The sequence below is a fragment of the Conger conger genome, chromosome 19, assembly GCF_963514075.1.
Source record: "Conger conger chromosome 19, fConCon1.1, whole genome shotgun sequence".
Classification (NCBI taxonomy): domain Eukaryota; kingdom Metazoa; phylum Chordata; class Actinopteri; order Anguilliformes; family Congridae; genus Conger; species Conger conger.
In genome coordinates this window covers 16,360,481-16,386,699 of record NC_083778.1, presented here as the reverse complement: position 1 = coordinate 16,386,699, position 26,219 = coordinate 16,360,481, and the positions used below count along the sequence as shown (strand labels likewise).

Below are 26,219 nucleotides of genomic sequence, written 5' to 3'. Positions count from 1 at the left end.
ATCTCATCTTTTTAAAATGAGTTCATGTGGAGGTCGGAATTAACTCCACTAATGTAGTTCTGACAGGAAATAATTTTCATTATATCTACATCCCCATTATCTCAACCTGTTTCAGTGTGCCATCTTTAAAGACATTCCAACTCATCAAATGTTCCTTCTTAGAGCTAGAAGTGGACATTGAGTAAGAAAACATTTGTGGAAGTATTTTTTCGGAAAGCCTGACATACAAACGATCAACCTGTGGATCCACCTTTCCCCAACTGCCACGTCTGTAACTGACGAGGCTTCTAACTGACGTTTGAAAGAGCAAGGGCATTCCATTTGCCTTATACACTTTATTTTTCTTGCCACTTTTCCTAGCCTCTCCCCATGGGTGGAGCTAGGAGTTGAAGAAATAGCAAGCAAAGGAAAAAAAAATATGAGAGAAATTGGAGGCGATTGAAATGAGGTCTCTCTGGGTCGGTCAGTTTTATTACCTCCTGATGTCTCTCAGGGATGTGCCCCCGCCCCGCTCTCCCCAAAGCGAAGGACCGGCCGGCTCGCTCCGCCCACAGCAAGCGGAAGGGCCAATCAGCCGCCCCGCTCACTCCAGGCCCGGAGGAGCAGGAGGAGGCCAGCCCCTCCCAGGCACCAGGGGGCGATGTGGAGCAGCTGGACACAGCCAGGTACGCGCTTATACCTGCCACCAGGACTCAGTCCAGACCACAGGAAGGGCAGGCAGGTGTCACAGTTAACCACTGGGGCCAGAGTCTCTGTTTCACAGAGATTGAACACAGCTTTGGAAAGACCATAGAGTTTTACTGAAAGACCAAAGCGCTTTACTGAAAGACCATACAGTTTTACTGAAAGACCAAAGCACTCTACTGAAAGACCATAGACATAGAGCTGTACTGAAAGACCAGAGAGCTTTATTGAAGGAGGTTTACTGAAGTGAACACATTTGTGTATCTGCTCTTTCTAATGTCCTGTCAGTTGGTGATAAAAACTTGGCAGGTAAGCGGTGTTGCCCAGTTGTTTGTTGTTGACCAGTGGTTTGTGGTGGTCTGTTACAGGACGGGCAAAGAGCAGCCACAGCACGTCACTGAGACCGGAGCACTGAGAGTCCACAGCAACGTCAGGCTGGAGTAAGAGATAATAATAATAATATAATAATCATGATAATTCTTGCATACGTTTGAATAGGACGGCACCCAATGCCCTCCTGCCTCAGAATGCTGCCTAAGATGGCGGCGTTTTGGCCGTCTGAGACGCAGCCGTAGTCTCTCGGCGCTGAGCTGTCCTCTCTCCGTCCTCCAGGCCCGTGGCAGTGTGGAGGGGCCAGGAGACGAGCCGCCCCGCCCCGCCGCCCCCCGTGCCCTGCCCCGTGCCCTGCCCCGCGCCCTGCCCCGTGCCTTGCCCCGCGCTGATGAGGGCCGCCCTGCGGGGGCAAGAGGGGCAGCAGTGCCGCTGCAGTAGCAGGAGGATGCCCCTGCTCACGGACCTGGAGTACGACGCCTTCGTCACGGCAACGCCCCCCCACGCCCAGCAGGTCCTGGTGGTGTGTGTCACTCCCGTGGCCCCGCCCACCGGAGACGCCCTGGACCAGCTGTACAGAGCCAAGAACAAGAACAGGAGCATGCCCTGCACACAGGTAACACACACACACATATACACACACAGGTAATACACACACACACACATAAACACACACACAGGTAACATACACACACACACATATACACACACACAGGTAATACACAGACATACACACACACAGGTAACACACACACACATATACACACACAGGTAATACACAGACATACACACACACAGGTAACACACACACACACATATACACACACACAGGTAACATACACACACACACATATACACACACACAGGTAATACACAGACATACACACACACAGGTAACACACACACATACACACACACAGGTAACATACACATATACACACATATACACACACACAGGTAATACACAGACATACACACACACAGGTAACACACACACATACACACACACAGGTAACATACACATATACACACACACACACACACACACACACACACAGGTAACTCACACACACACACACACATATACACATCCACAGGTAACACACACAAACATACACGCACACAGGTTACACACATACACATATACACATGCACAGGTAATACACACACACACACACACCAACATCATGAGTTAATTCTCAGTTTGTCTCCAGGGTTCATAGCTGGTCCAGGTGTGTAATCCGTACCTGTCCGTCTCTCTCAGTGTCAGCAGGACTCATTCCGTCTGGTGAGGTACGAGGTTCCCACGGCGAACTCCCCCTCCGCTACCCACAATGCCCTGCTGCAGCGGAGGAACAACATCGCGCCAGGGATGTTCCTGGTGAGCGAGCATCGACGAGGATTTTAAACCGCAATTACCTTCCCTCTCCATTAGGCGGCAGTAGCGCTTCAAGTCTGGGAACCTGCAGTCAGTTTATTCTTTATGTTTCCTGTGTTTCTATTCAGCGAATACACTGTTCATCAACAGTAATACGAAAACTAAACATTGCCTTGAGTGTGAATTTTCTCCGTGGGGCTACCTGCTGATGCAGATGATCTGCGGAGAGAGTAGCCACCTTCAGCTCCGTTCCGTTAGAGAGCAAACACAGCTGCTCAAACTGCAGTCCAAGCTGGGGCCAAGGCCAGGGCCTTTGCTGCGTGGTGTTCCCATGTTCCCTGCGTGGGTTTTCTCCAGGTGCTCCGGTTTCCTCCCACAAAGCAAATACAAAGACATGCAGGTTGGGCTACTTGGAGGGGGTCATTAACAGGGTGTTGCTGCGAAATAGCATGCCTGCTTAGTCAAAATACCTTGTATAAATAAAGGTTAATAAATAAATAAGTCTTACCTGCACTACAATGCAGTGACACCTTATCGCCAGCAGGGGCTCTGGCAGCTGCAGGAACCTCGGGTTGGAACCAGAGCAGATGGATTTAGCCTCTAAGCCTCTTTTTCCACGAGGGGTGACACTGCACATTCGACTTTGCTCTTTCTCGTACGATGGTGGTGTTAACTCTGCTGAGTGTTAACTCTGCTGAGTGTTAACTCTGCTGAGTGTTAGTAGATAGATAGATAGATACTTTATTCATCCCGAGGGAAATTTTAGGCATCAGGTAGCTTATACATACACACATATACACACATAAAGATCTAAATCACTCACAGAAAAGTAAGAAATAAAGCGCATGTGAAGTGATTACAAAGGCCTAGTAGGGACTGACCCTGTGATATACTGACCATGATAAGGTGCGATGGTAGATTGTGTGCAATGGTGGTAGTGCAAAAGTACAAAGTAAACAGTAAACAGTAAACTCAACAGGGGTAAAAGTGAGGATTACAGTCCAGATTGTGTAGTGGGCCTGTTGTGCTTCACAAACATTCTGCTGCCATTTTGTGGAAGATTGTTCCTCTACAAACACAAACATCAAGGAACAAGGACCGTGCGGAGCGCAGTTTTTATATTGTCATAACGGTCAAGGATTACGCGACCAGGGTCACGACTCTCGCGCTGTGAAGACGCTCAGTCCGAAAGCAAAAGCATAAAAAAGGGAGAAAATCTGGGATGAGATATAAATAAATAAATAGATAAAAAACGAATAACATGACGAAAGTAAAAATCGCTCTGTGGAGCGGGTCTGAAGCGCAGGCGCGTGTTCAGCGGGGCGGTGGGAGTTTGGCTCTCGTCTCGTGTTCACATTCTTGCCTCGGGTGAGGAGTGCTGTGGTTCCTCTCGCTCGGCTCAGGGGGTCAGTCGGCTGTGTTGTCTCAGCTGAAGCTCATTCGGCAGATTAGTGGGACCTGCGGCCCCGTCTGGCCTTTCCTGTTTCGTTTCGACGTAAATGGTAAATGGTTGGCATTTATATAGCGCCTTTATCCAAAGCGCTGTACAATTGATGCTTCTCATTCACCCATTCATACACACACTCACACACCAACGGTGATTGGCTGCCATGCAAGGTACCAACCAGCTCATCAGGAGCATTTGGGGGTTAGGTGTCAGGGACACTTCGACACACCCAGGGTGGGATTCGAACCGGCAACCCTCCGACTGCCAGACGACTGCTCTTACCGCCTGAGCCATGTCGTCATGACCTGCTGCGGTTGCCATGTCATGTCGACTGAGCTGCTGCTGTTACATGGTGGCTAAAACCGGGCAGAGCCAGAATGGTGGCATTAGCCTCAACACAGGACTATTAGCAACCGGGCAGAGCCAGAATGGTAGCGATTAGCCTCAGTGCAGACCTGTTAGCAACCGGGCAGAGCCAGAATGGTGGCATTAGCCTCAACACAGGACTATTAGCAACTGGGCAGAGCCAGAATGGTGGCGATTAGCCTCAGTGCAGACCTGTTAGTAACCAGGCAGAGCCAGAATGGTAGCGATTTGCCTCAGTGCAGGCCTATTAGCAACCAGTCAGAGCCAGAATAGTGGCATTAGCCTCAGCGCTGGACTATTAGCAACTGGGCAGAGCCAGAATGGTGGCACACATATAGTACATGCACCCCTATACCAAACACATGCAATAATGTATACACATACACACACACACACCCACACACATTCCCCTTGGCTCAGGGGGGAACAAGAGTTTCCAGGAAAACCTGAAGCAGCTACAGATCAAACAGTTTGGTTCCAGATAAGATCCCCCGCCCCCTCCAGCCCCACACGACCAGACCCCACCCTTCAGCAGAACCTGTTTTCCCCTGACTGGGCTGGGCGGGGTGCAATTCAGATGAAATCGGGGGGGGGGGGCAGGACGGTGATTATATTTTCACTAAAACAGCTGATAAAACAGCTGGTGATTTTCTTGACGGGGCTCAACGCTGGCAAATAACAGAACTGTTATTTCAGTGATTTCTGACCCCCTGCGTCACATCCAGTTTCTCCCTTGACACATTCCATAGCCAGGCCGTTTTTCAGCAGAGAAATTGAGGTAGAGAGGCACAAAGAAATAAATAAAACACTTCTCCACAGTTCAGGTACCACAAAGATAAGCTATTTTGGCAGGTAAGATATTATCAATGAGTGACAATTTCATCGGAGTATTGAAATTTGCATCTAGTGAGTAGTAACAGCAAGTTTTAATGCGTCTCTAAACTCAGTGTTTTACATTTAGGATACTTTGTGGTTTATATGTAGACTGGCAAGCTGACATTCAGGGGCGATATTTGATTGGTGGATTGACAACTGATACTTTATGTGAACTGTACCTTATCCCACCTGTTCTATAGCTGTTCTAATGGCTGTTGGATTGCACTTACTGTATGTTGCTTCGGATCAAAGCGTCTCATATCATGCTCGCTCATACTTGTTTGGGTTATATGATTTTATGTTTTAGTTATGGTTTTTTTATTGCCTAACTTTTTGTGCTGCTGCCTTCTTGCCAAAGGCTCCCTTGGAAAAGAGATTTTTGAATCTCAACGGGACAAAAAAAAAAGTAGTGTTATGGATTGAGTGCTTTATTTGCCCTTCCCCATAGGAGAGGCTGTTTCCCTGGTGGTAACCGTCAGGTGGGCAGGGCACATTCGAGGAGTGTAGCTTTTATTGGCATAAAAACGGTGGATTAAATGACTGTTGGTTTGCTGGAAGAGCTAGCGTTAGCGTGAGCGCCCCCTTGTGTTGGCAGATGTACGCGGGAGGCCGGCTGCTGTTTGCGGACCACATCTTCAACGGCTACAGCTGCACCGCCAGGGACCTGCACAAGCAGATCACCAAGACCCGCGAGGCCTACCTCCAGGGCCAGAGCCTGCCCTCCGACTTCCGCTTCAGGTGAGCCCAGTGTGAGGGGCCAGAACAGGTTTCAGCTCAACTCAGGAACTCAAGCCGTTCATGGAGAAACATTAACCCTCTGAAGAGGAGGTTTTCTGGAAGTCAGTTTTCTTTCACTTAGCTTTCAGTTACCAGGAGTGATTGTTACATCAGCATTGAAATGTTCAGTTGAAGGGGCAGTTCACCCAAGCTACATTTAGCTACATTAAGCTACATTACATGCACTTCCTCTGAGTACTATCTATCCATCCCGATGGTTTCTCTGCGATTTCACAAGTTCCTGAGAGATCCACCATACGGTCCGTTTGACAGACACAGATTAAGCCTAGTCCTAGACTAAATTACATTTAGAATGGAGATTCTCCATACAAAACTCACTTTAGTCCAGGACTAAACCAAACCATGTCTCTGTCAAACCGACCCCAGGATTATAACTAATCTTAACACTTGTTAAAACAGCCTTTTTTTTTGCAGTGCAGATGAGGCAGTTGTTCAGTTTGCTTCTTACACGGTCTTTCCGCCCCTCCCTCTCTCTCCCTCAGTCCTCCGGTGGGGGCGTTCACAGCAGAGACGGGCTCCCCCGCCCCTCAGAAACCACGAGGAAGAAGTGCCACGTGGAACGAGCACCAAACACCCCTCCTGTCCAGGAAAAGGATCCCCAAAACCTGCGACAGGTACTCAAAACACCTGCCCTCCGCATGACTGAGAGTCACCTCACACACTCACCTGTGCTGTTACCTGTGCGTATCACCTGTAACCAATAGATGATATCCACAACAATCATAACAAATCAACGGTTAATCTGACCGCTGGTCTCTTGTATTTTCCATTAGCATCAACCACTAGGTAGGCATGTGTGACTGTGATTCTAGGCTCAGATGCTCTGTGGTGGCATGTGCGACTGTGACCCTAGGCTCAGATACTCTATGGTGGCGTGTACTTCTATGATTCTAGGGACAGATACTCTATGGTGGCATGTGCTACTATAATTCTAGGCATAGATACTCTATGATGGCATGTGCTACTGTGATTCTAGGTCCAGAGGCTCTATGGTAGCATGTGCTACTGTGATTCTAGGTACAGATACTCCAAAGTGTCCCGTGTTAATCTGAGCCTAGGCGTAGAACGTCTAGGCCTCGAGTCCAGGTGCTGCAGGCTTCCTGTAAGGACCTCCTGTGTTTCAGGGCAGGATCCGCTCGAGACGCAGTCACCTCTCTCCTGAGGAGGAGCCTCCAGCAGCCAGCCAAGAGGACACTCCCAGTCACCCTCCCCATCTTACCCACGGAGCAGAGCCCACAGAGGGCTGGCCCCCGAACTTTAGCCCCAGGCTGCACGTCCGGCCTATGAGCCCGTTCCCCTACCCGACCACCCGCTGGCCCCCTCTCTGCACCACAGAACAAGAGGCAGGCTCTGGGAGGCCTTCGGTAACGGGGCTGGTGGCTGAATGAAAGGATACGCAGCTATTTTTTTTTAAATGGTCGTTTATTTCCGAAATCAAATGGTCGTTTATTTCCGAAATCAAATGGAGGAATAACAATCGAAAGGGGGGGGGGGGGGGCAATATGTCAGTGACAGGACAAGGCTAGTACGGTGCCATGATTGGTGCTCCTAAGGATGATTGGCAGTTCAATCTGGGGTACATACAGTACAGTAAATGATGTGATTGGGCAGGAACTGCGAGGTACATAAGGCTGCACAGGACATTCTCTTTGATGGCTCGTTCCGCTGCCCTCCTTCCAGCGAGACGCAAGGGAACAGCCGAGGATAGTTTCACGACTTTCATGACGTGTGCAAAAAACTGAACCACTGAACCAAAAAACAAATCAGTATTCAATTAAATGTGTTACTAATTTCTTTCTGTTCTTCTTTCGTGTGTTAATAAGACACAGACTTCACGAGGAACCGTTATAGAGAAGTAACCGATGTCGTGGGTCTGTGACGTCATCCATCGCCGTGGCTACGGGCCGTGATTCACTCCTTCATGCGGGGCAGGCGCGTAAGAGGCCGCGTGTCGGAGGTTCCTCAATAGCGGATTTTTGTTATTGAGAAATCTGTGCGCCGTGAACTTATGACTCAGTCAAATACGCCGTGTAACAGGGTGCCGAAAATAAACTGCCCTTCCTGCAGAAGTTATTTTAAAGAACATAAATAATGCAGAGATGCAAGACCGAGGCTGAGAATAATATTTCTAGGGCTCTAAGCAGGCAGGCCGATGCCCGTTGTTGGTGTAGCTTTCGGTGTTCCTGCCGCTTGTGAGCCTTGCAGAAAGTGCTTGTTGCCGTGACAGTGCATGGGGGAACTTAAAGTGCCAGCCAGGACGCAATATGGGAACAATTTCAAGATTTGTCAGAAATTACATGTGGATAACACACTGCAAAAAAAACATAAAACGAGCCAATCTTAACAAGTATCTTTGTCAACTAAGACAACAAGTTGACAACAAATAAGACAATAAAGTTGCCAATGGGCTGAGGCAGTTTGATTCATTTCCAGATTGGCCAACGGGGTAAGACAATTTCGCTTGGAAAAGCAAAAAAGTAAAAACAAGCTAATATGTCCTACTCGAGAGAAAAGAAGATAAGATTTTAAGTCTCATTACACAAGACGGAAGCACTTGGGATGAGAACCACTCTTGTTTTGGTCACGATGAGTCGGCAATTACAGCCCCGTCATCTTCTGAAAACACAGCAGCAATTTCATATCATACAGGTCGAAATTTATACAGTAATAAACAAGACGAACCTCTAAAAAAAAAAAAAAAAAACTGCATATTTACAGTGTTTCAATCTCAATAAATAACAGACTATGGTGAAATAAATATCCCGGTGGTGCGTTTCTTTCGTAAAAAAAAAAAACCAGCACCGTTAAGTCCTTCATTTTCTACGACGTCACTTCCTGTTCCTCCTCATCCGTGTAGGTTGGCGTCTCCGCGTCGCTGGCGGAGTGAGCCCGCGTCGCTGCGTCGTGCAGGTCCGTCACCTGCCGCGCGGAGACTCCGGCCACCAGGGGGCGCTCTGTCGCGCTCTGCTCCCCCACCCGGCCCTTCCCCAGGCACAGGGGCCGCCCTTGCCCCCTCCGAGCCTCCGCGGCAGCGGGCGGCGTCCGTGGTGGAGCAGGGCGCCGGGCCCTCGTGGTTGTTCTGTTGGCTGTATGGCTCTGGTGGGCTGGAGCTGCCGCAGGGCTCCGTGGGTAATGTAGTCCTCAGGGCAGCTGAGGAAATTGGCACAGGGTCACATGACCAAACCTACAGCCAGGTACCTAAAACTACATCAACTCCAATTTTGTCTGAGTGTGCATGTGTGTGTGTTCTTGTGTGTGTGTGTGTGTGTGTGTGTGTGTGTGTGCATGTGTGTGTGTTCTTGTGTGTGCGTGTGTGTGTGTGTCTGTGTGTGTTCTTGTGTGTGTGTGCGTGTGTGTGTGTTCTTGTGTGTGTGTGTTCTTGTGTGTGTGTGTGTGTGTGTGCGTGTGTGTGTGTTCTTGTGTGTGTGTGTGTGTGTGTGTGTGTGTGCGTACCTTGGTCCCTGAATAGCAGCTGCTTCCACTTCTGTCTCTCCCCCTCCGAGGCGCGCAGCCCCAGGACGGATTTCAGTTCGAGGAGGACGGGGCGCGACTCCTCCCTCCTGTGCCCCAGCGGGGACGTTCTGCCGCGCCAGTCCGAATCGGAGTCAGAGTCCGACGCGTATGCCTCCAGCTCCTGGCCAATCACAGAGCACAGTTCGGTCACACAAACCAGGCAAACGTTCGCGGCCTGTAGCGTAGTGGTCAAGGTAAATGACTGGGACAGGCAAGGTTGGTGGCAAGGTTGGTGGTTCGAATCCCAGCATAGCCACAATAAGATCCGCACAGCCGTTGGGCCCTTAAGCAAGGCCCTTAACCCTGCATTGCTCCAGGGGAGGATTGTCCCCTGCTTAGTCTAATCAACTGTACGTCGCTCTGGATAAGAGCGTCTGCCAAATACAAATAATGTAATGTAATGTAATGTTCGCGAGCCCCGCCTCCGGTCTGAGATCCTGCCCGTCAGGTCAGAACCTGTTCAGCCACTTCTAATACTCACTTTTCAGGAATAGACCACCACCAGGTACTAATACTCTCTGGTGGTCTGTGCAACTGTGCAATTCTAGGTACAGACAGTCTACGGTAGCCTATGCTTCTCAGATATTCTAGGTATAGTTGCCTATGCTACTTTGACACTCTAGGTACAGACAGTCTATGGTGGCCTATGCTATTCTGAGACTGTAGGATAGAGACACAGTCTATGGTAGCCTATGCTTCTCAGATATTCTAGGTATAGTTGCCTATGCTACTTTGACACTCTAGGTACAGACAGTCTATGGTGGCCTATGCTACACTGAGGCTCTAGGGACTGATTATCTATGGTGACATCATGCTATGCCACAACACAAGTTGAGCTCCTAATTATTGCTCAACCCCACAGCCCCCTGCGTTTCCCACCTGCTCCTGTGGCACAGGGTCTCTGTCCTGGAGGGTGGAGGGACAGGGCGGGGGGGTCAGCAGCCGGGGGGTGCTCTCCTCTGGAGTCCCTGGCGTTCCTGTCAATCATACCACATCCTCACCCAAAATCTCAGCGCTAACTCTCGAGACTGTTGTGCATAGAAATCCCAGGAGATCAACAGTCTGGCACCAATAGTCATTCCACAATTTCACTTGGATCACATTTCTTTCCCCATTGTGATGTTTGGTCTGAACAACAACTGAACCTCTTGACTACATCTCCGTGCTTTTACGCATTGTGGCTGCCACATGATCGGCTGATTTAGATTTGCATGCACAAGCTGGTGTACAGCTAAAGCGAAATAAAGTGCTCTCTGAGGTGGAAGCCTTGGGACAGGCAGTTGCCAGGCACGGTTGCCAGGCACGGTTGCCAGGGCTGCGGTTGCCGGGGGGGAGGGGGGCTCACCTGCGCGGCTGGCGGACAGCCTCAGCACGCGGCCCACCTGCGCCAACGTCTCCTCCCAGCACCCCCGGCTCGCCTGCATGTGCGGCTGCAGGAGGCGGAGCCTGTCCCGAAGGTCCCGAGCACACGCCTCCTCCGCCGTCTCCCGGGAGACCAGCAGCTTCTCCAGCTCGTCCTCCATGCTGATTACCCTGGGGGGGGGGCAATGAGGGCAGCGGTTCCCAACCCTGATCCTGGAGATCTACCGTTCTCTAGGTCTTCACTGCAACCCTAATTTGGCATCTGATTCTCTACTACCTGATTCTGAACTACTCTGAGGTGTTGAGTGAGGTGTGGCTTTGTTAGGGTTGGAGTGAAAACCTACAGGATGGTAGATCACCAGGAGCAGGGTTGGGCGGCCTTGCTCTAGCTGTTGAATGAGGTGTGCTTTCTTTTGGTTGGAGTGAAAGCCTACAGGATGGCAGATCTCCAGGAGCAGGGTTGGGCAGCCCTACTCTAGCTGTTGAATGAGGTGTGCTTTGTCAGGGTTGGAGTTAAAGCCTACAGGATGGCAGATCTCCAGGAGCAGGGTTGGGCAGCCCTACTCTAGCTGTTGAATGAGGTGTGCTTTGTTTTGGTTGGAGTGAAAGCCTACAGGATGGCAGATCTCCAGGAGCAGGGTTGGGCAGCCCTGCTCTAGCTGTTGAATGAGGTGTGCTTTGTTTTGGTTGGAGTGAAAGCCTACAGGATGGCAGATCTCCAGGAGCAGGGTTGGGCAGCCCTACTCTAGCTGTTGAATGAGGTGTGCTTTGTTAGGGTTGGAGTGAAAGCCTACAGGACGGTAGAGCTCCAGGAACTGATTTAAGGGAAGCTAAAACTGAGAATTGAAGGCAGTGACGGTACACTGAGGTATGCCTGCGGGACTGAGTAGGGCTGGGGGTGAAAGGTTAGGGGTGAAAGGTTACATACTTAGAGCAGGGCCCTGAGGTGCAGGGGTTGGGGTTAAAAGTCGGGGGTGAAAGGTTAAGGGTACAGGTCAGTGCAGTGTTAGGGGTTAAAGGTTACGAGTACATACTCGTTGAGCAGGGCCCTGAGGTGCAGGAGAGTGCAGGGTTACAGGTCAGGGGTTAAAGGGTAAGGGTACGTACTCGTTGAGCAGGGCCCGGAGGTGCAGGTCAGTGCAGGATTAGGGTAGGGGTTACACGTCAGGGGTTAAAGGGTAAGGGTACGTACTCATTGAGCAGGGCCCGGAGGTGCAGGAGAGCGCAGGGTTAGGGGTTAAAGGTCGGGGGTTAAAGGGTAAGGGTACGTACTCGTTGAGCAGGGCCCTGAGGTGCAGGAGAGCGCAGGGTTAGGGGTTAAAGGTCGGGGGTTAAAGGGTAAGGGTACGTACTCGTTGAGCAGGGCCCGGAGGTGCAGGAGAGCGCAGGGTTAGGGGTTAAAGGTCGGGGGTTAAAGGGTAAGGGTACGTACTCGTTGAGCAGGGCCCGGAGGTGCAGCTGCAGGCTCCGTACGGAGGCGTGCAGGGCGCAGAGTTCGCGGCACTGTTGCCGGGCGCGGGCGGCCCTGTCCGAGCCCTGCAGGCCGCACCGCGTCTCGAAGCAGCGGTGGAAGTCGTAGCTGCGCTGCAGGTCTCCCAGGCAACCGCACAGGGCGAGGCGCAGGGGCGCCGTCACCTCGGCGACGGCCCGGTGCGCCAGCCTGCCGTCACGTCCGCCCGTCCCCGTTCGCCCCTCCAGCCCCGCGGAGAGCAGCAGGGCCAGCCGGCGGAAAAACTCCGAGCTCTGCCCCACAAAGAGCTGGAACAGCACCTGCACGGACGGCAAGAGCACGGGGACAATCAGAGCGGCGCCCAGGGAGGCCACTTGAACCCTGCAGTCTGTGAGGTCACAGGTGTGAACACTCCAATGCTGATGCGGCCATCGCTACTGGCGACTGAAAGCCGTGGAGTTCTAGAACACGGACTTAGGATTCTGCCCTTCTTCACAAGCATTTTTCATTATTATTAACTTAATCATTTTCCCATTTTCACAAATGAATTTCATCAATTGGGGTTTTTTCTCGTTCCTCTGGAAAACACCCTTGGGGAAATGATGTAACCTCTTGGCTGGTGTACAGAAAAATTATTAATGGATTGATTAATTACTGAAAGTTCCAGGAAAGGTACAGAAATCTCGTTGGCGCCCACACAGAGTAGGGTGACTCAGAAAACCAGTAAGTGGTTGGCGAGATTTTGTCGTTTCCGTGACTCCCGTTGTGAATCACGAGGATGCGTGTCTAGCCTCCGTTGGGCACCCTCGTCACAAATCACACCCGTGGAAACATCTCTGCGGTTTATTTTGCCATAATTTCTCCTGAAATTTGAAACCCCCCCGCCCCCGCCTTCACCTGTGCATGTTCCCCGGGGCCCTGGGTAGGGCAGCAAAGAGAGACGCCCTGATTCTGGCACACTAACCAGAACGAAAGACTCAGCAAAAACATCTCTCCTCGGGATCTTTAACTACACTGCCAGAAAGAAGACTGTGTTCACCCCGTGTTTCTCTTGTAGTAGTTGAAAACATTAGCTTGTTTCAAGTGACGTTTCAAGTCTTACCCCACGAACGAAATAATTTAAATGAGTCACCTGTCTCACCTCATTGGCAATGTCTCACCTTTCACTGGCAATCTCGAAGTCTTATTTAGCAAAATAAAGCAACAGAAGTAATATTAAATCCAAATATAAGACTAAAACACAAGATCACTTATTGTTTTTCCCAGTGGACAAGCATTCCCTGAGAAACGGATTAAAGAACAGATTGATTTACATACCCTTCCCTTTTATTTTCACTGTTTACTTGCAGTTTTTGTGTCTGATGCTAGTTGAGCACCTTGAAAGGTTGTATTAGCATTAGCATCAGTGGAGAATAAATGACTTAATGGAATCGGCATGTCATAGATGGAAGCTAGGCGGAGGGTTAATTACACGACCCGTTCGGTACAAACTCTGCCCCAAGAGCTAAGTATCTGGTGGCTCTACTGAATCTGTGGTATCCCCATGTTAATACATTAACAGGAGACAATCCTCCCCTGGAGCAGTGCAGGGTTAAGGGCCTTGCTCAAGGGCCCAACGGCTGTGCGGATTTATTGTGGCTACACACGGGCATCGAACCACCGACCTTGCGGGTCCCAGTCATGTACCTTAACCACTAGGCTACAGGCCACCCTGAGTATCTGGTGGCTCTGCTGAATCTGTGTTATCACCGTGTTATTGAGCCCGGAGCGGAGTATGTGTACATAATCATGGCAGCCAATTGCCTTTGGTGTGTGAGTGTGTATATGAATGGGTGAATCAATTGTAAAGGCGCTCTATAAATGCCATCCATTTACCATAATCCGCAATGTTTGTGAATCTGCAGCAAAAGTACACGACAGAGACACACCACCCTATTAAGCCGAAGGGGTCTACATAGCGGAGGTGCTCCGGGCGGGAAGTGAGATGTTTCAGTGCGGTCGAGATGGCCGCCCACCTTTAGCGCGGGGAGGCCGTAGTCGTCGGTGAGTTCCTGTGCCAGCGCGTCGCTGGGCCGGCCCTCGCCCAGGCCCAGCCCCAGGTCTCGCTCCGGCACCGTGCAGAGGTAGTGACCCGCCTCGTCCACCTCCGGGTCCAGGGGATAGGTGACGGGGCGTTAAGGCCAACGCAGCGGGACACGGCTCAAACCCAGCGGCCGCAATTTACAGAACGGTTCCCCTAACTGCCGTGAACTAATGTAGTTAGTTCTACTACTGAGAAGTCAATCTGGACGAAGCTCTGTTCATGCATTTGTACATTGTTAATTCATGTAAACAACTACATTAGTTATTGCCAACTCATATTGGAATGAAAAAGTCAGTTAATGTACAGTATTTGTTATTGGTTTACTAATCATATGTTCATGCTATGGTTCACTATTGTATAAGTATTGTTAGTTGTTAACAAATGCATGAATGAAATGTTAACATGTAAATTTTATGCTTAAGTAATGTATTTGTCCATCATGAATTCATGTTAACACCTACAGAACATTAGTTAAATCCAACTTATGAACCTTCTTGTAAAGTGTGACCAGACCAACACAGCTTCTGCAGGCCCGGCTTCTGAGCCCACCATTTTGTGCTGCCCGGAAAGCACTGCTCTATCTCTACGTGCGGAAATGCCACAGAGCTGCAAAATGGCTGCCGTAATATTTACTGCTCAAATCAGACTGATGAACCGAGAGAGACTTTACCGAGTCTCCATCTGCATTTCATCCGCAGACAATGAGGACACGGAGAAACGGAGCCAGACGGAGACGGATTAGGGAAAGAGAGAAAAAAGGGAGGGAGAGAGAGAGATTGGGAGAGGAAGAGAGAGTCAGAGGTGGAGAGGGAGGGAGAGAGAGAGAGAGAGGATAGGGTATAGAGAAAGAGGGAGGGAAAGCGAGAGAGAGAGGGGGGGATGGAGGGAGAGAGAGACACAAGAAGGCTGGAGAGACGTAGACGGGGACAGGCAGGATTGAGCGGGGGGGACCCCAGGCGCCCGCATCCTCCAGCCCAGCAGGGGGCAGCAGCAGTAGGATATGCGGAGAGCATGTGGCGGGTGGCGTGGCGGTATGACCTGAAGGCGGCATGCAGGCTCCTGTAGGACGCCTTCCTCAGGCCCAGCAGCTGAGGCTCCGCTCTGTTTAGGGGACAGGCCGCACTCACCCTGTCGAGCAAACTTGAGAAGTGAAATGTGATACAACTGTGCAGACGTCCCCAGAACAGCGGTCACTACATACAACACACAACACTTAGCTACGCTACATACAACACACAACACTACTACGCTACATACAACACTACTACACTACATACAACACACAACACTACGCTACATACAACACACAAAACTTAGCTACGCTACATACAACACACGGCACTTAGCTATGCTACATACAACACATGGCACTTAGCTAAGCTACATACAACACACGACGCTTAGCTATGCTACTTACAACACACAACACTACTACGCTACATACAACACATGGCACTTAGCTATGCTACATACAACACACGACACTTAGCTACGCTACTTACAACACACAACTCTTAGCTACACTACATACAACACACAACACTTAGCTACGCTACATACAACACACAACACTTAGCTATGCTACATACAACACACAACACTACTACGCTACATACAACACACGACACTTAGTTACGCTACATGCAATACACGACACTTAGCTACGCTACATACAACACACGACACTTAGCTACGCTACATACAAAACACGACACTTAGCTACGCTACTTACAACACATGATTCTTAGCTACGCTACATACAACACACAACACTTAGCTACACTACATACAACACACAACACTCCTACGCTACTTACAACACACAAGACTTAGCTACGCTACATACAACACACAACGCTTAGCTACACTACTTACAACACAGGACGCTTAGCTATACTACTTACAACAAACTACATTTAACTGTGCTACATACAACATATAACATTTAGCTATGCTACATGCAAAATACATAATTTGTGCAACATACAACACACACTGCTTAGCTATGCTGTTACAAACAACACACAATGCTTAGCTATGCTATATGCAACACACAATGCCGAACTATGCTACAGATAACACACAGCGCATAACTGCTATACATAACACACTATAAATAACTACATTACACACAGTGATTACACAACAGACATTTAACTGTGCTACACAACCTAAACTGTGCAAAACACAGCAAACGATGCTACGCTATGCAAACTGCATTGTGAAAATCAGCACACAGAGAACACACAACTGACAACACACAGGATGGAATAAGGCCAGTCAGGACAGATAGACAGAAGGACACGGATCTACACAGAGAATGGTCAGTATCCAGGATCTGGACTGCCCAAGGTACTTTCCTTCCCTCAGTGACACCTGGAAGGCAGCAGCCAACCACAGATTATGTGTGCACACTTCTTTGCTGGCACTATTTTTTGCAATGTATTTTTATCCAATCTGTACCTCTGTTACTAAGCGAGCTAGTTTGCTATTAAGTTTTACAGTTCGAAAAGCTGCTGCCTTCCAGGCTTCACTGAGGGAAGGAAAGTGCCTCGGGCATTTGGACCGAGATGCAGGAAGTGAGGTCACAGCAGGGCGACGGAGGATGTGACGTCAGAGGCGACTGACTTACAGGGTGAAGCCGCGGGAGATGACCTCGGTCTCCTGGACGAGGCGCAGGGCCCTGCGGACGAGGCCGGTGAGGGCCCTGCTGTCCTGCGCCAGGCTCTCCAGCAGCTCCCCGCGGTCCCGCATGCCCCCCCGCAGCCGGGCCGCCCTCCACAGCCCCGCCCCGCGCACCAGCAGCACCCCCACCAGCACCAGCACCCAGGGGAGCAGAGCGGACAGGCCCTGCCCGTCCCACACAGACCTGAGGCCTGCTAGCACTGCCACCAACACTGCCACGGTCCAGAGGTGCCTGGGGAGATACACACATATAAACACACACACAATATACACATACACAGTCACTTATACACACATATAAACACACACACACAATATACACATACACAGTCACTTATACACACATATAAACACACACACACAATATACACACACACAGTCACTTATACACACACACACACACACAATATACACATACACAGTCACTTATACACACATATACACACACACACAATATACACACACACAGTCACTTATACACACATATAAACACACACACACAATATACACACACACAGTCACTTATACACACATATAAACCAACACACTCAATATACACATACACAGTCACTTATACACACATATAAACACACACACTCAATATACACATACACAGTCACTTATACACATAAACACATACACAGTCACTTATACACATAAACACACACACACAATATACACATACACAGTCACTTACATACACACACACACACACACACAATATACACACACACAGTCACTTATACACACACACACACACACAATATACACATACACAGTCACTTATACACACATATGCACACACACACACACAATATAAACATACACAGTCACTTATACACACACACACACACACACACTCACACAATATACACATACACAGTCACTTGTACACACATACACACATGCATGCACGCACATGCGTATAGTCATTTATACACATATACACACACACACATGCACGTAAACGCGTACAGTCACTTGTACATGCAGTAAACACACACACATACTGAGGCACTGTTGGTCTGTTTCCCTGGAAAAGAGCAGATAATGATTGCCATCCAAGTTCAATTTGGAGAGAATGAGAGACAGAAAAAGAGAGACTTTGTACAGCTGGCACGGGGGAGAGAGGGAGAGGACAGAAGGACACGAGGGGAAAGGGAGAGTGTGACGGAGAGGTGCGGGGGTTTGGGGAGGTGTCAGGGCGGGACAGTACCAGGTGCGGGGGTGGAGGCTGTATCCGGGCGGGGTCTCGGGGGGCGAGGAGGCGGACCCCACGGACAGGACGCCGGGGTGGAGCAGCTCCATCAGCTCCAGGTCCTCCTGCAGGAACACGTCCTGCTCCAGGAGGAGACGCAGGGAGTACCGCCGAAACTCTGCGTCCTGGGGAGGGAGGGAGGGAGACACGCCCTGTCACAAAAACAACCCACACAAACACCCCTCCCCAATCTCACACAAACACCCCAATCTCTCACAAACACCCCCTCCCCAATCTCACACAAACACCCCCCCCTCTCCCCAATCCCACACAAACACCCCAATCCCACACAAACACCCCCTCCCCAATCCCACACAAACACCCCAGTCCCACACAAACACCCCCTCCCCAATCCCACATGAACACTCCCTCCCCAATCCCACACAAACACCCCCTCCCCAATCTCACACAAACACCCCAATCCCACACAAACACCCAATCCCACACAAACACCCCCTCCCCAATCCCACACAAACACCCCAAGCTCACACAAATACCCCCTCCCCAATCTCACACAAACACCCCCTCCCCAATCTCACACAAACACCCCCCCTCTCCCCAATCCCACACAAACACCCCCTCCCCAATCCCACACAAACACCCCAATCCCACACAAACACCCCCTCCCCAATCCCACACAAACACCCCCTCCCCAATCCCACACAAACACCCCCTCCCCAATCTCACACAAACACCCCAATCCCACACAAACACCCCCTCCCCAATCCCACACAAACACCCCCTCCCCAATCTCACACAATCACCCCCCCTGAATCTCACACAAACACCCCCCCTGAATCTCCCAGGGCCACACTCACCAGCTGCTGCTCCTCGCGCATAGCCCTGGAGCTCTGGTGGGCGGAGAAGAGCCCCCAGACAGCCTCAGCTACCCGCCACAGCGCCCCCCTCTGGGGGGAAGAGGGAGAGGGGAGAGGGTAAGAGCAGTTGTCTGGCAGTCGGAGGGTTGCAGGTTTGATCCCCCGCCCAGGCTGTGTCGAAGTGTCCCTGAGCAAGACACCTAACCCCCAAATGCTCCTGACGAGCTGGTTGGTGCCTTGCATGGCAGCCAATCGCCATTGGTGTGTGTGTGTGTGTGTATGAATGGGTGAATGAGAAGCATCAATTGTACAGCGCTTTGGGTAAAGGCGCTATATAAATGCCAACCATTTACCATTGTGACCAGGGCTGCATGGTAAATATGCGATGTGTGATAACGTTGTTGAATATTGCGATCGAGATTATGACTTGCGATAAACAAACAAATATCCCCCAGACAATGAATAGCCTATGCCCACTGAATTAAAAAAAATTAAGTACATTATACATCGAAGATGGTTATATTGAATAAATTTCTTACCCCATTGGCAAGCACTGAAACAAATGAAACCTCTCACCTCATTGCCAATATTTTTGTCTTACTTAGCAAAAAAAAGTAATAGAAATTTGATTTAAAAAGTAAATCTAAGTCTAAATATAAGCCTTATAGCTGGTTGGGTTTGGCTTTTTTTGCCTTTTTTTCTGTGTAAACTTAACTAGTCTTCAGCCCTAAACCCTACCCCCCGACCAGTGACATCATCTGTGACTGTTAAAACCGATACAAGACGATACAATCGAGCCAAGAGAGAGAAACTAAGCGGCTTTTCTCAGGCTCCTGTGTAACAGGAAAGCTCACGGGCTTCTTACCCCCACCCCCCCCCCGCTCCCCTCGGGGCTGGGAACCTGCCACGGGAAACCAGCTCTTTCAGGAACCAACAAAGCCTCCAAGATCGTCTCTTACTCTGTGGTTAGCCTCCCACGGCTCACAGAAACTAGCCCATCCCTATTCCCCAAAAACCCCCACTGAGACCCGCCCCATCTGTGTCCCCTCGCAGTGATAGACTGTAAGCAAAACAATATGAGACTACACCATGTGTGTGTACACTGCAAAGAGGGTGTCTTAAGTCCTGTAATGAGACATAAAATCTTTTTAAGTTGAAAATGTTAGGTTGTTTTAAGTTACTGTTTGCTTGACAAGTGAAGTTTCCGGACCCCATTGTCAAATCTTGATTTGAGTTAACGGTCTCATTCTCACCCCATTGGCAATATTTTTGTCTTATTCAGCAGAACCGTTTTGGAAATATGATCTCTCAGTCTAAACGGAAGACTAAAATGCTTGCTGATGTATTTCTTTTTTTGCAGTGCAGATTAAACTGGGAGGGTTTATACATATGTATCCTTCCTGAAGGGGGGGGGGGGGGGTACATATTTCTTGCTAAACACGCCCCGCAGGGACCCCCCTTTGAGGATCCCCGCTGGTTCAGAGAGTCTGGAAGGGGGGTGGGGGTGGGAGCGCAGGGCGATTAACTAGAGGCCCAGACGGTAGAGATGACCCTCTTTAAGACGCGGCGCGACCGCATCGATCAGCGGGTTTCAGCGAGACGCGGCAGACCGCCAGCTCCGTGGGCCACGCCCACCGCGCGGTTTTAACGAACCGGGCCGCCGCGTCGCCCACGCCACGCCGCCAGACACCGGCGGCCTCGCCGCGGGGCCCCCAGGGGCCAAATCCAGTCGGCGCACGTTACGCAAACGACGCGGTTACGCGAAACGGTTTCGTTTCCGAAGGTGGAAACACCTCCTCCCCGTCCCGTCGTCGGTGTTTGCCCAGTCAAGCGAGCGTCGAATAACGGACCTCGCTTTCGTCACGTGACACCGGCCTTTCCTTGTGATCTGACACGGGTTTAAAAATGAACGGAGGCCCAGGAGACGCTGTTCTACAGCGGTGCTATTCCGCGGGAGAGAGGGCTCCGATCCTCTCTGATAAACGGCCCACTTGAGAACGCGCTGGATGCACTGCTTATTCAAAGGGACGGGGCTTCGCTTTTTTTCTTTCCAGAATGAAACCGTACTCGCTACGGCCAGAGAGCAGGGTGCGATTGGGGCCCGGGCCCAAAGGTGGGGTCCCCCCGCTTCTTTCCTGTGAAGACCCTGGCACGTCTGCGTGCCACGCGGGGTGTACACAGCGGCCCAGGTAAGGGCGCAGGCTGACGAGAAGGCCTGCTGGTGAAACGGTGATGTAATAACGGGAGTTAAAAATACAGCCCGTACTCTACAGAGGGGAGTAGTGGATTCAGTCCCAGGCGATACCCCCCCCCCCTCTCTCTCCTTCTCCCTCTCTCTCCATCCCTCTCTTGCTCTCCCTCTGTCTCTCTCTCTCTCCCTCCCTATCTCCCTCTCTCTCTGTCTCTCTCTCCTTCCCTCTCCTTCTCCCTCTCTCTGCCTCTTTCCCCCTCTCCTTCCCTCCCTCTCTCTCTCCCTCCCTCTCTCTGTCTCTCTCTCCCTCTCTGTCTCTCTCTCTCTCCCTCTCCCTCCCCCTCTCTCTCCCTCTCTCCCTCTCTCTCCCTCCCTCCCTCTGTCCCTCCCTCTGTCCCTCTCTCTCCCCAGACAGCGATAAAGCTCTGCGACCATGGTGACGGTTGCCCGGGGAGACGCCTGCAGGTCCTCGGTCAGCTCCGCGGCGGAGAGAGCGCGCTCGTTTCTCTCGCGTGTTTACAGAATGCAGGCCGACCGGTACAGCCGGCCAGGGAAACGCGAGCGCGTGTCTTTCAAAACAAAACAACCTTTCGCCACAGATCGGTGTGAAATTCCACACCGTCCGCAGCATAAGGAACCCCCAGCCACCCGCCACCCCCAGCTTTATACTAGACGCTGAAGCCAGCTAAAACTCCACCACAAAGCTGTCGATGTCGGCCATTTTATCTTATCGGCGAAACGGGGTTATCAGGTAATCTGCACCATATCACCAAATGCAAACAGGGAGGGCCGAAGTCTGATGGAGTATTGGGACAGTGGCACCATTGTAATTCCGACACTCCATTTGGATGTAAATACCCGCAAATTACAGAGATTATATTTCTCACACATACACATACACGCATAATCACGTATGTAAACACCATGAACGCTGTCTCTTGTAAACAAATACGCATGCATAACTCACTCGCACATGCACGTACACGTAGGTGCACACCACGTACATTATCTCTTATGAACAAGTAAACATGCACAACTTGCTCACTCACACACACACACACACACAAACACAATCACATACACACACAATCACATACGTACACACCATGTTCACTCTGTCTCTTATCGACAAGTACACACGCACACATTCTCCCTTGCACACACACACACACACACACACAAGCATGCACACAGAACTTAAACAGAAGCGCGTACAAGTTCAGGCAAGCACAGGCACGCTTATACATGCTCACTGCCTACACTCTCTCAGACACACACACACGCGCACACACACACATGCACGCACGCACATGCTTTGCGGAACAGACGGAGCCTGCCCTCAGCTAACCAGTTCAGACACTGTTCCATTTACCAAAAAAAAAAGGTGGAGAATAAAAATGAATCTTGGTTAAAATAAGCACTGAAACCGACAAACAGAGGAAATCAGGATAGGATAAAGAGCTTTAACTGGGTCCAGCAGGAAGTGCAGTGGTTTCCACAGGAAGTGTCACCAGCCCTTGGATACAGTGAGTGGGGACCTGGAATGAACGTCACAAGACTGACCAATCGGCTCGCGGCCAGGTCTGCCTCTGCCCCCCCAAAGCCCCGCCCCGCCCTGAAAGAAGATGGCGCGGTGCTCGAGTGTACAGCAGTGGGGAAGAACGGACAGAACGAACAGAGGCGAGAGTTTAGCGAGGAAATCACGCCAAATCCGCTGCTCCTTTGCAAAGTGAGTATGAAGAGCCTGAATGTATAACTAGGCAGCGATCCAGTGGGATGCAGTGATCCAGTGACCCAGTGACGCAGTGCATTTTCCCCCAGGGTACCCAAGAGCACATGCCTCCAACCAACCGTCTGTCCAGCAAGCAGTCCGGCGTACAGACGGACGCCCGCGTAAATACCATCCCCGTATTCTTCATTGGCACTCCATCTCCCGGCCTCCATCACGTCCTTACCTTTCCACCTGCCGTTCATCGAGAGGCTGGGACACACGGAAAGTTCCGGTGTCCGCATACCGGGCTAACGTAGCGGAGGTTAGGATCATTACCCAAGCCCCAGTGTAGCCACGATCCATGCAGCTGTTGGGCCCTTGAGCAAGACCCTCAACCCTGCACTGCTTCCAGGGGGGGCTGTCTGTCCCCTGCTCTGTCTAATGAACTGTAAGTCGCTTTGGATAAAGTCACTGAAATAACAATAAATAATTAATCAGCTCCTGCCGCTGACCGTGACAATCCCACTATCCCCCGCGACTTGGGATCCTCACGGCGGTCAGAGGCTAAGCCCAGCCTAAAGAGGTGGAAACGGGGTGGAGAACAGACCAGTGACAACTCCACGGCCAGGCGGGGTATGAGGAATTGGGGGTGGGGGCAGGAAGGAGCCAGTGCCTGACTCACAGGATGAAGAGGGGGGGGGTTGGGGTAGTGGTACTCACTCTGAGCGAGGCGGGCCCATCCTGTGGGGGGGGACCCTCCCCCTCATCCTCGCCCTCTCCCGTGGCCTGATCTTCCTCCTCCCGGCACCCTGTCCCACATGCCCCCAAATCCCAGCGTCCCAGATCCTGCAGGTACTGAGAGAGGAGAGAGAGCGGAGAGGGGGAGGGAGGGAGGGAGGGAGGGAGGGAGAGGAGAGAGGGATGGAGAGAGAGGAGAGGGAGAGAGGGATGAGAGAGGGGGAGGGAGAGAGGAAGAGAGAGGAGAGGGGGAAGGAGGGAGAGAGGAGAGGGGGAGGGAGAGAAGGCGAGACTGGTTACAAACAGAAAGAGAGGGAGGAATTAGTGTGGGCTTTTTCACCCACCACTCCAAACCAAACCAGCCCATGCAGGAGCTGAAGGACGGACACAGGTGGCCTTTAACCCGGCTGACTGGACACACAGGGAACTTCTCCAAAAATTGTTAAAACTAGAAACAAATGGCAGTCATAGAAAAGAAAGTGATGAATGAAAATCATACCTGATAAAGTTATTGATTTCACACAAGCAACATTAGTCTCACAGGCTGAATATATTCATACGGTGTAGTGTAATTTACTCCATGGAAGTCCAGCAGGTAAAAACAGTAACAGAAGTACTCATATTCAGCTCAATACACGGTTCCCGTGAGCAGACATTTCCGATAATTAGTTCAGAAAGCTTAATTCTGCCCAACCATTTCTCAAAGAGCGATTGACAGTTGAACCATGCAGAACAGCATGGTCAAAAGGCGACACTCCACCTGGACGCTGGCAGTTGCACGTGACCAGCTAAGTGCATTGTTTATTTTTGGTGACGCAACTTACTACGTGCTAAATGAAAGCTTGCTTTGACAAATATTTATTTGCGCAATGGTTTTCAGAACTGTTACAGTGGAGCCAGATATCCTGCAGTTGCATGGCTTATTTAATGCTCTAGATTTATAATAAATACTGACCCAGTTCCGGCGTCCCAGCTGCCAATCTATTGCTGCAGAGGAACGAGCTCCGTTTTGCGAGCTTGCTTCATTTTCAGGCAACAAGTCATCCGTCGTCACCAGGCGACCCAGACTTACAGGCTTTCCATCGTTCATTGAAAGCATCTATAGCCTGTCACTCCCGAATTTTGACTGACAAAAGCAGGATATACTGAAATATTTGACAGCAAAAGGTGACATCACCGTCATCATTCATAAACAGGACGGCATGCCCAGCTGTCAAATGAAACGACTGCAGCACGCAGGATTAATACCCTAGTAAACATGCAGAGTAGCCGAATACAACGGGTCATCCATCAGTAGCTACACATACCTAGATACCTGAATCGAGCGACCACATAATAGCCGTCGTCCGCAATGGATAACCATTCCACTACGCGTGAACAAGATGCACATGTCGGTGATATGCGCACATCGCAGGCAGGTCAAATGACACCGCAATGAATTATCCCGAAAACGTTGCACGAACCTTGAATTCCACCTCTTCATGAAACTCCTCAGTCATTGCTCTCCGCCATAGGTAGCTCGCTGCCTGAGTGTGTCTGTACGCATTCTGGGATTGTAGTCCAAGAAAGTCAGAGGGACCTGGAAGTTGTGCAAACGCAAGACAGGAGGAATGTAGTTGTTTCTCCCAACTACAATGCCCACAGTGCATCGGTGTTCTAATCTCCGGCAGGCGCAAGAATCGTTGTGAAGTACCTCTAGTGGAAATTTGGCGTAATTGAAGCCAAGTCTTTACAGTGGGTGAGTTTATGTGTGAGGATCTCTTGAATTCGAAGGAATTGAGAACAGTCGAACCGTTTCAGTTCATCTTTTGCAAGACGAAATATCTCAGTTACTTTTGGAGAAGTGTTTTGATTTACCTGGAACTTGTCTTGCCGATGCAGGAGCCAACAATGTGCCTGGAAAATGAAAACCAACGAAGTTACTCGCTAACTTTGTCAGGCTGAAAGCCAGTTATTCATGTTGTAGCGACCGACCGAGGTTTGGGAATCATGAGCACAGGTTAGTTTTCTGAATGCGTTGTTTCACTAACCGTAGTTGTGTTGGCTGCTGATCTTTGGGCAGTCCTCGATAGCTAGCCAAATAACTTGTTTGATAAACACAGAGGCAAGTATTCACAAACTACACACTGTTTAAACTCTTCAGTCGCAAGGAAGTGTTGCTTTCTGTAAATTATTGACCAATTGAAACTATTTAACGGACTCCTGCTGGTAGGCTATACTCCAAGTAAAAACACCGCTTTATAGCAAAGAAGTTATACTACTTTGTACGACGTTGTATTTTGCTTAAAGTGACAACTAATACAATCCTGTCAATGACTACCTAAATCTTCAGAAATAAGTTTAATAAATATCTGTTTGTTTGTAAAGAGCAACGGGTGATCCTTCGTCTTTGGGAAAACTATTGTGAGAATCGCTTCAAGGCATTAAGTGCATGTTGAGACAGATTTACATGCGAAGAAAAACATTTTTATATGTATGTTAGTAGCCCATTTTTGTCTGTCTGATCTGTTGCCACTGTCCGAAACCTGGTA

General features: G+C 50.2%; 3 protein-coding genes across 6 annotated transcripts in view; 2 read left to right on the top strand and 1 right to left on the bottom strand.

Annotated features, from left to right (window-relative positions):
* The first annotated feature begins 495 nt into the window (after nucleotides 1-495).
* Nucleotides 496-7,353, top strand: LOC133118833 (uncharacterized protein C3orf20 homolog). Its single transcript, XM_061229093.1, has 7 exons — nucleotides 496-665; nucleotides 1,053-1,124; nucleotides 1,297-1,630; nucleotides 2,279-2,395; nucleotides 5,677-5,819; nucleotides 6,362-6,493; nucleotides 7,004-7,353. The coding sequence occupies exons 1-7, from the start codon at nucleotides 496-498 to the stop codon at nucleotides 7,164-7,166; spliced, it is 1,131 nt and encodes a 376-aa protein (XP_061085077.1). The 3' UTR covers nucleotides 7,167-7,353.
* LOC133118888 (vezatin-like) lies at nucleotides 7,276-25,776 on the bottom strand. Of its 4 annotated transcripts, none has more exons than XM_061229158.1 (14): nucleotides 25,719-25,776; nucleotides 25,546-25,584; nucleotides 25,152-25,267; nucleotides 23,671-23,796; nucleotides 19,049-19,138; nucleotides 18,189-18,355; nucleotides 16,920-17,204; nucleotides 15,291-15,427; nucleotides 14,220-14,368; nucleotides 12,187-12,524; nucleotides 10,738-10,925; nucleotides 10,272-10,369; nucleotides 9,333-9,513; nucleotides 7,276-9,029 (listed from the first exon to the last, which is right to left on the bottom strand). In XM_061229158.1, the coding sequence occupies exons 3-14, from the start codon at nucleotides 25,185-25,187 to the stop codon at nucleotides 8,725-8,727; spliced, it is 2,100 nt and encodes a 699-aa protein (XP_061085142.1). In that variant the 5' UTR covers nucleotides 25,188-25,267; nucleotides 25,546-25,584; nucleotides 25,719-25,776; the 3' UTR covers nucleotides 7,276-8,724. The 4 variants fall into 4 exon arrangements, with proteins under 4 accessions (XP_061085142.1, XP_061085141.1, XP_061085144.1 ...); XM_061229157.1 differs by having other exon boundaries at nucleotides 7,277-9,029; nucleotides 23,671-23,805; XM_061229160.1 differs by having other exon boundaries at nucleotides 7,277-9,029; nucleotides 15,291-15,415; nucleotides 23,671-23,805.
* LOC133118887 (FYVE, RhoGEF and PH domain-containing protein 6-like) overlaps nucleotides 25,427-26,219 on the top strand; it is a 28,736-nt gene continuing 27,943 nt past the window's right edge. Inside the window, exon 1 of the mRNA XM_061229156.1 lies at nucleotides 25,427-25,687. Within this exon, the coding sequence (XP_061085140.1) occupies nucleotides 25,678-25,687 (10 nt within the window). The 5' untranslated portion in view covers nucleotides 25,427-25,677. The remainder of the gene's footprint in view (nucleotides 25,688-26,219) is intronic.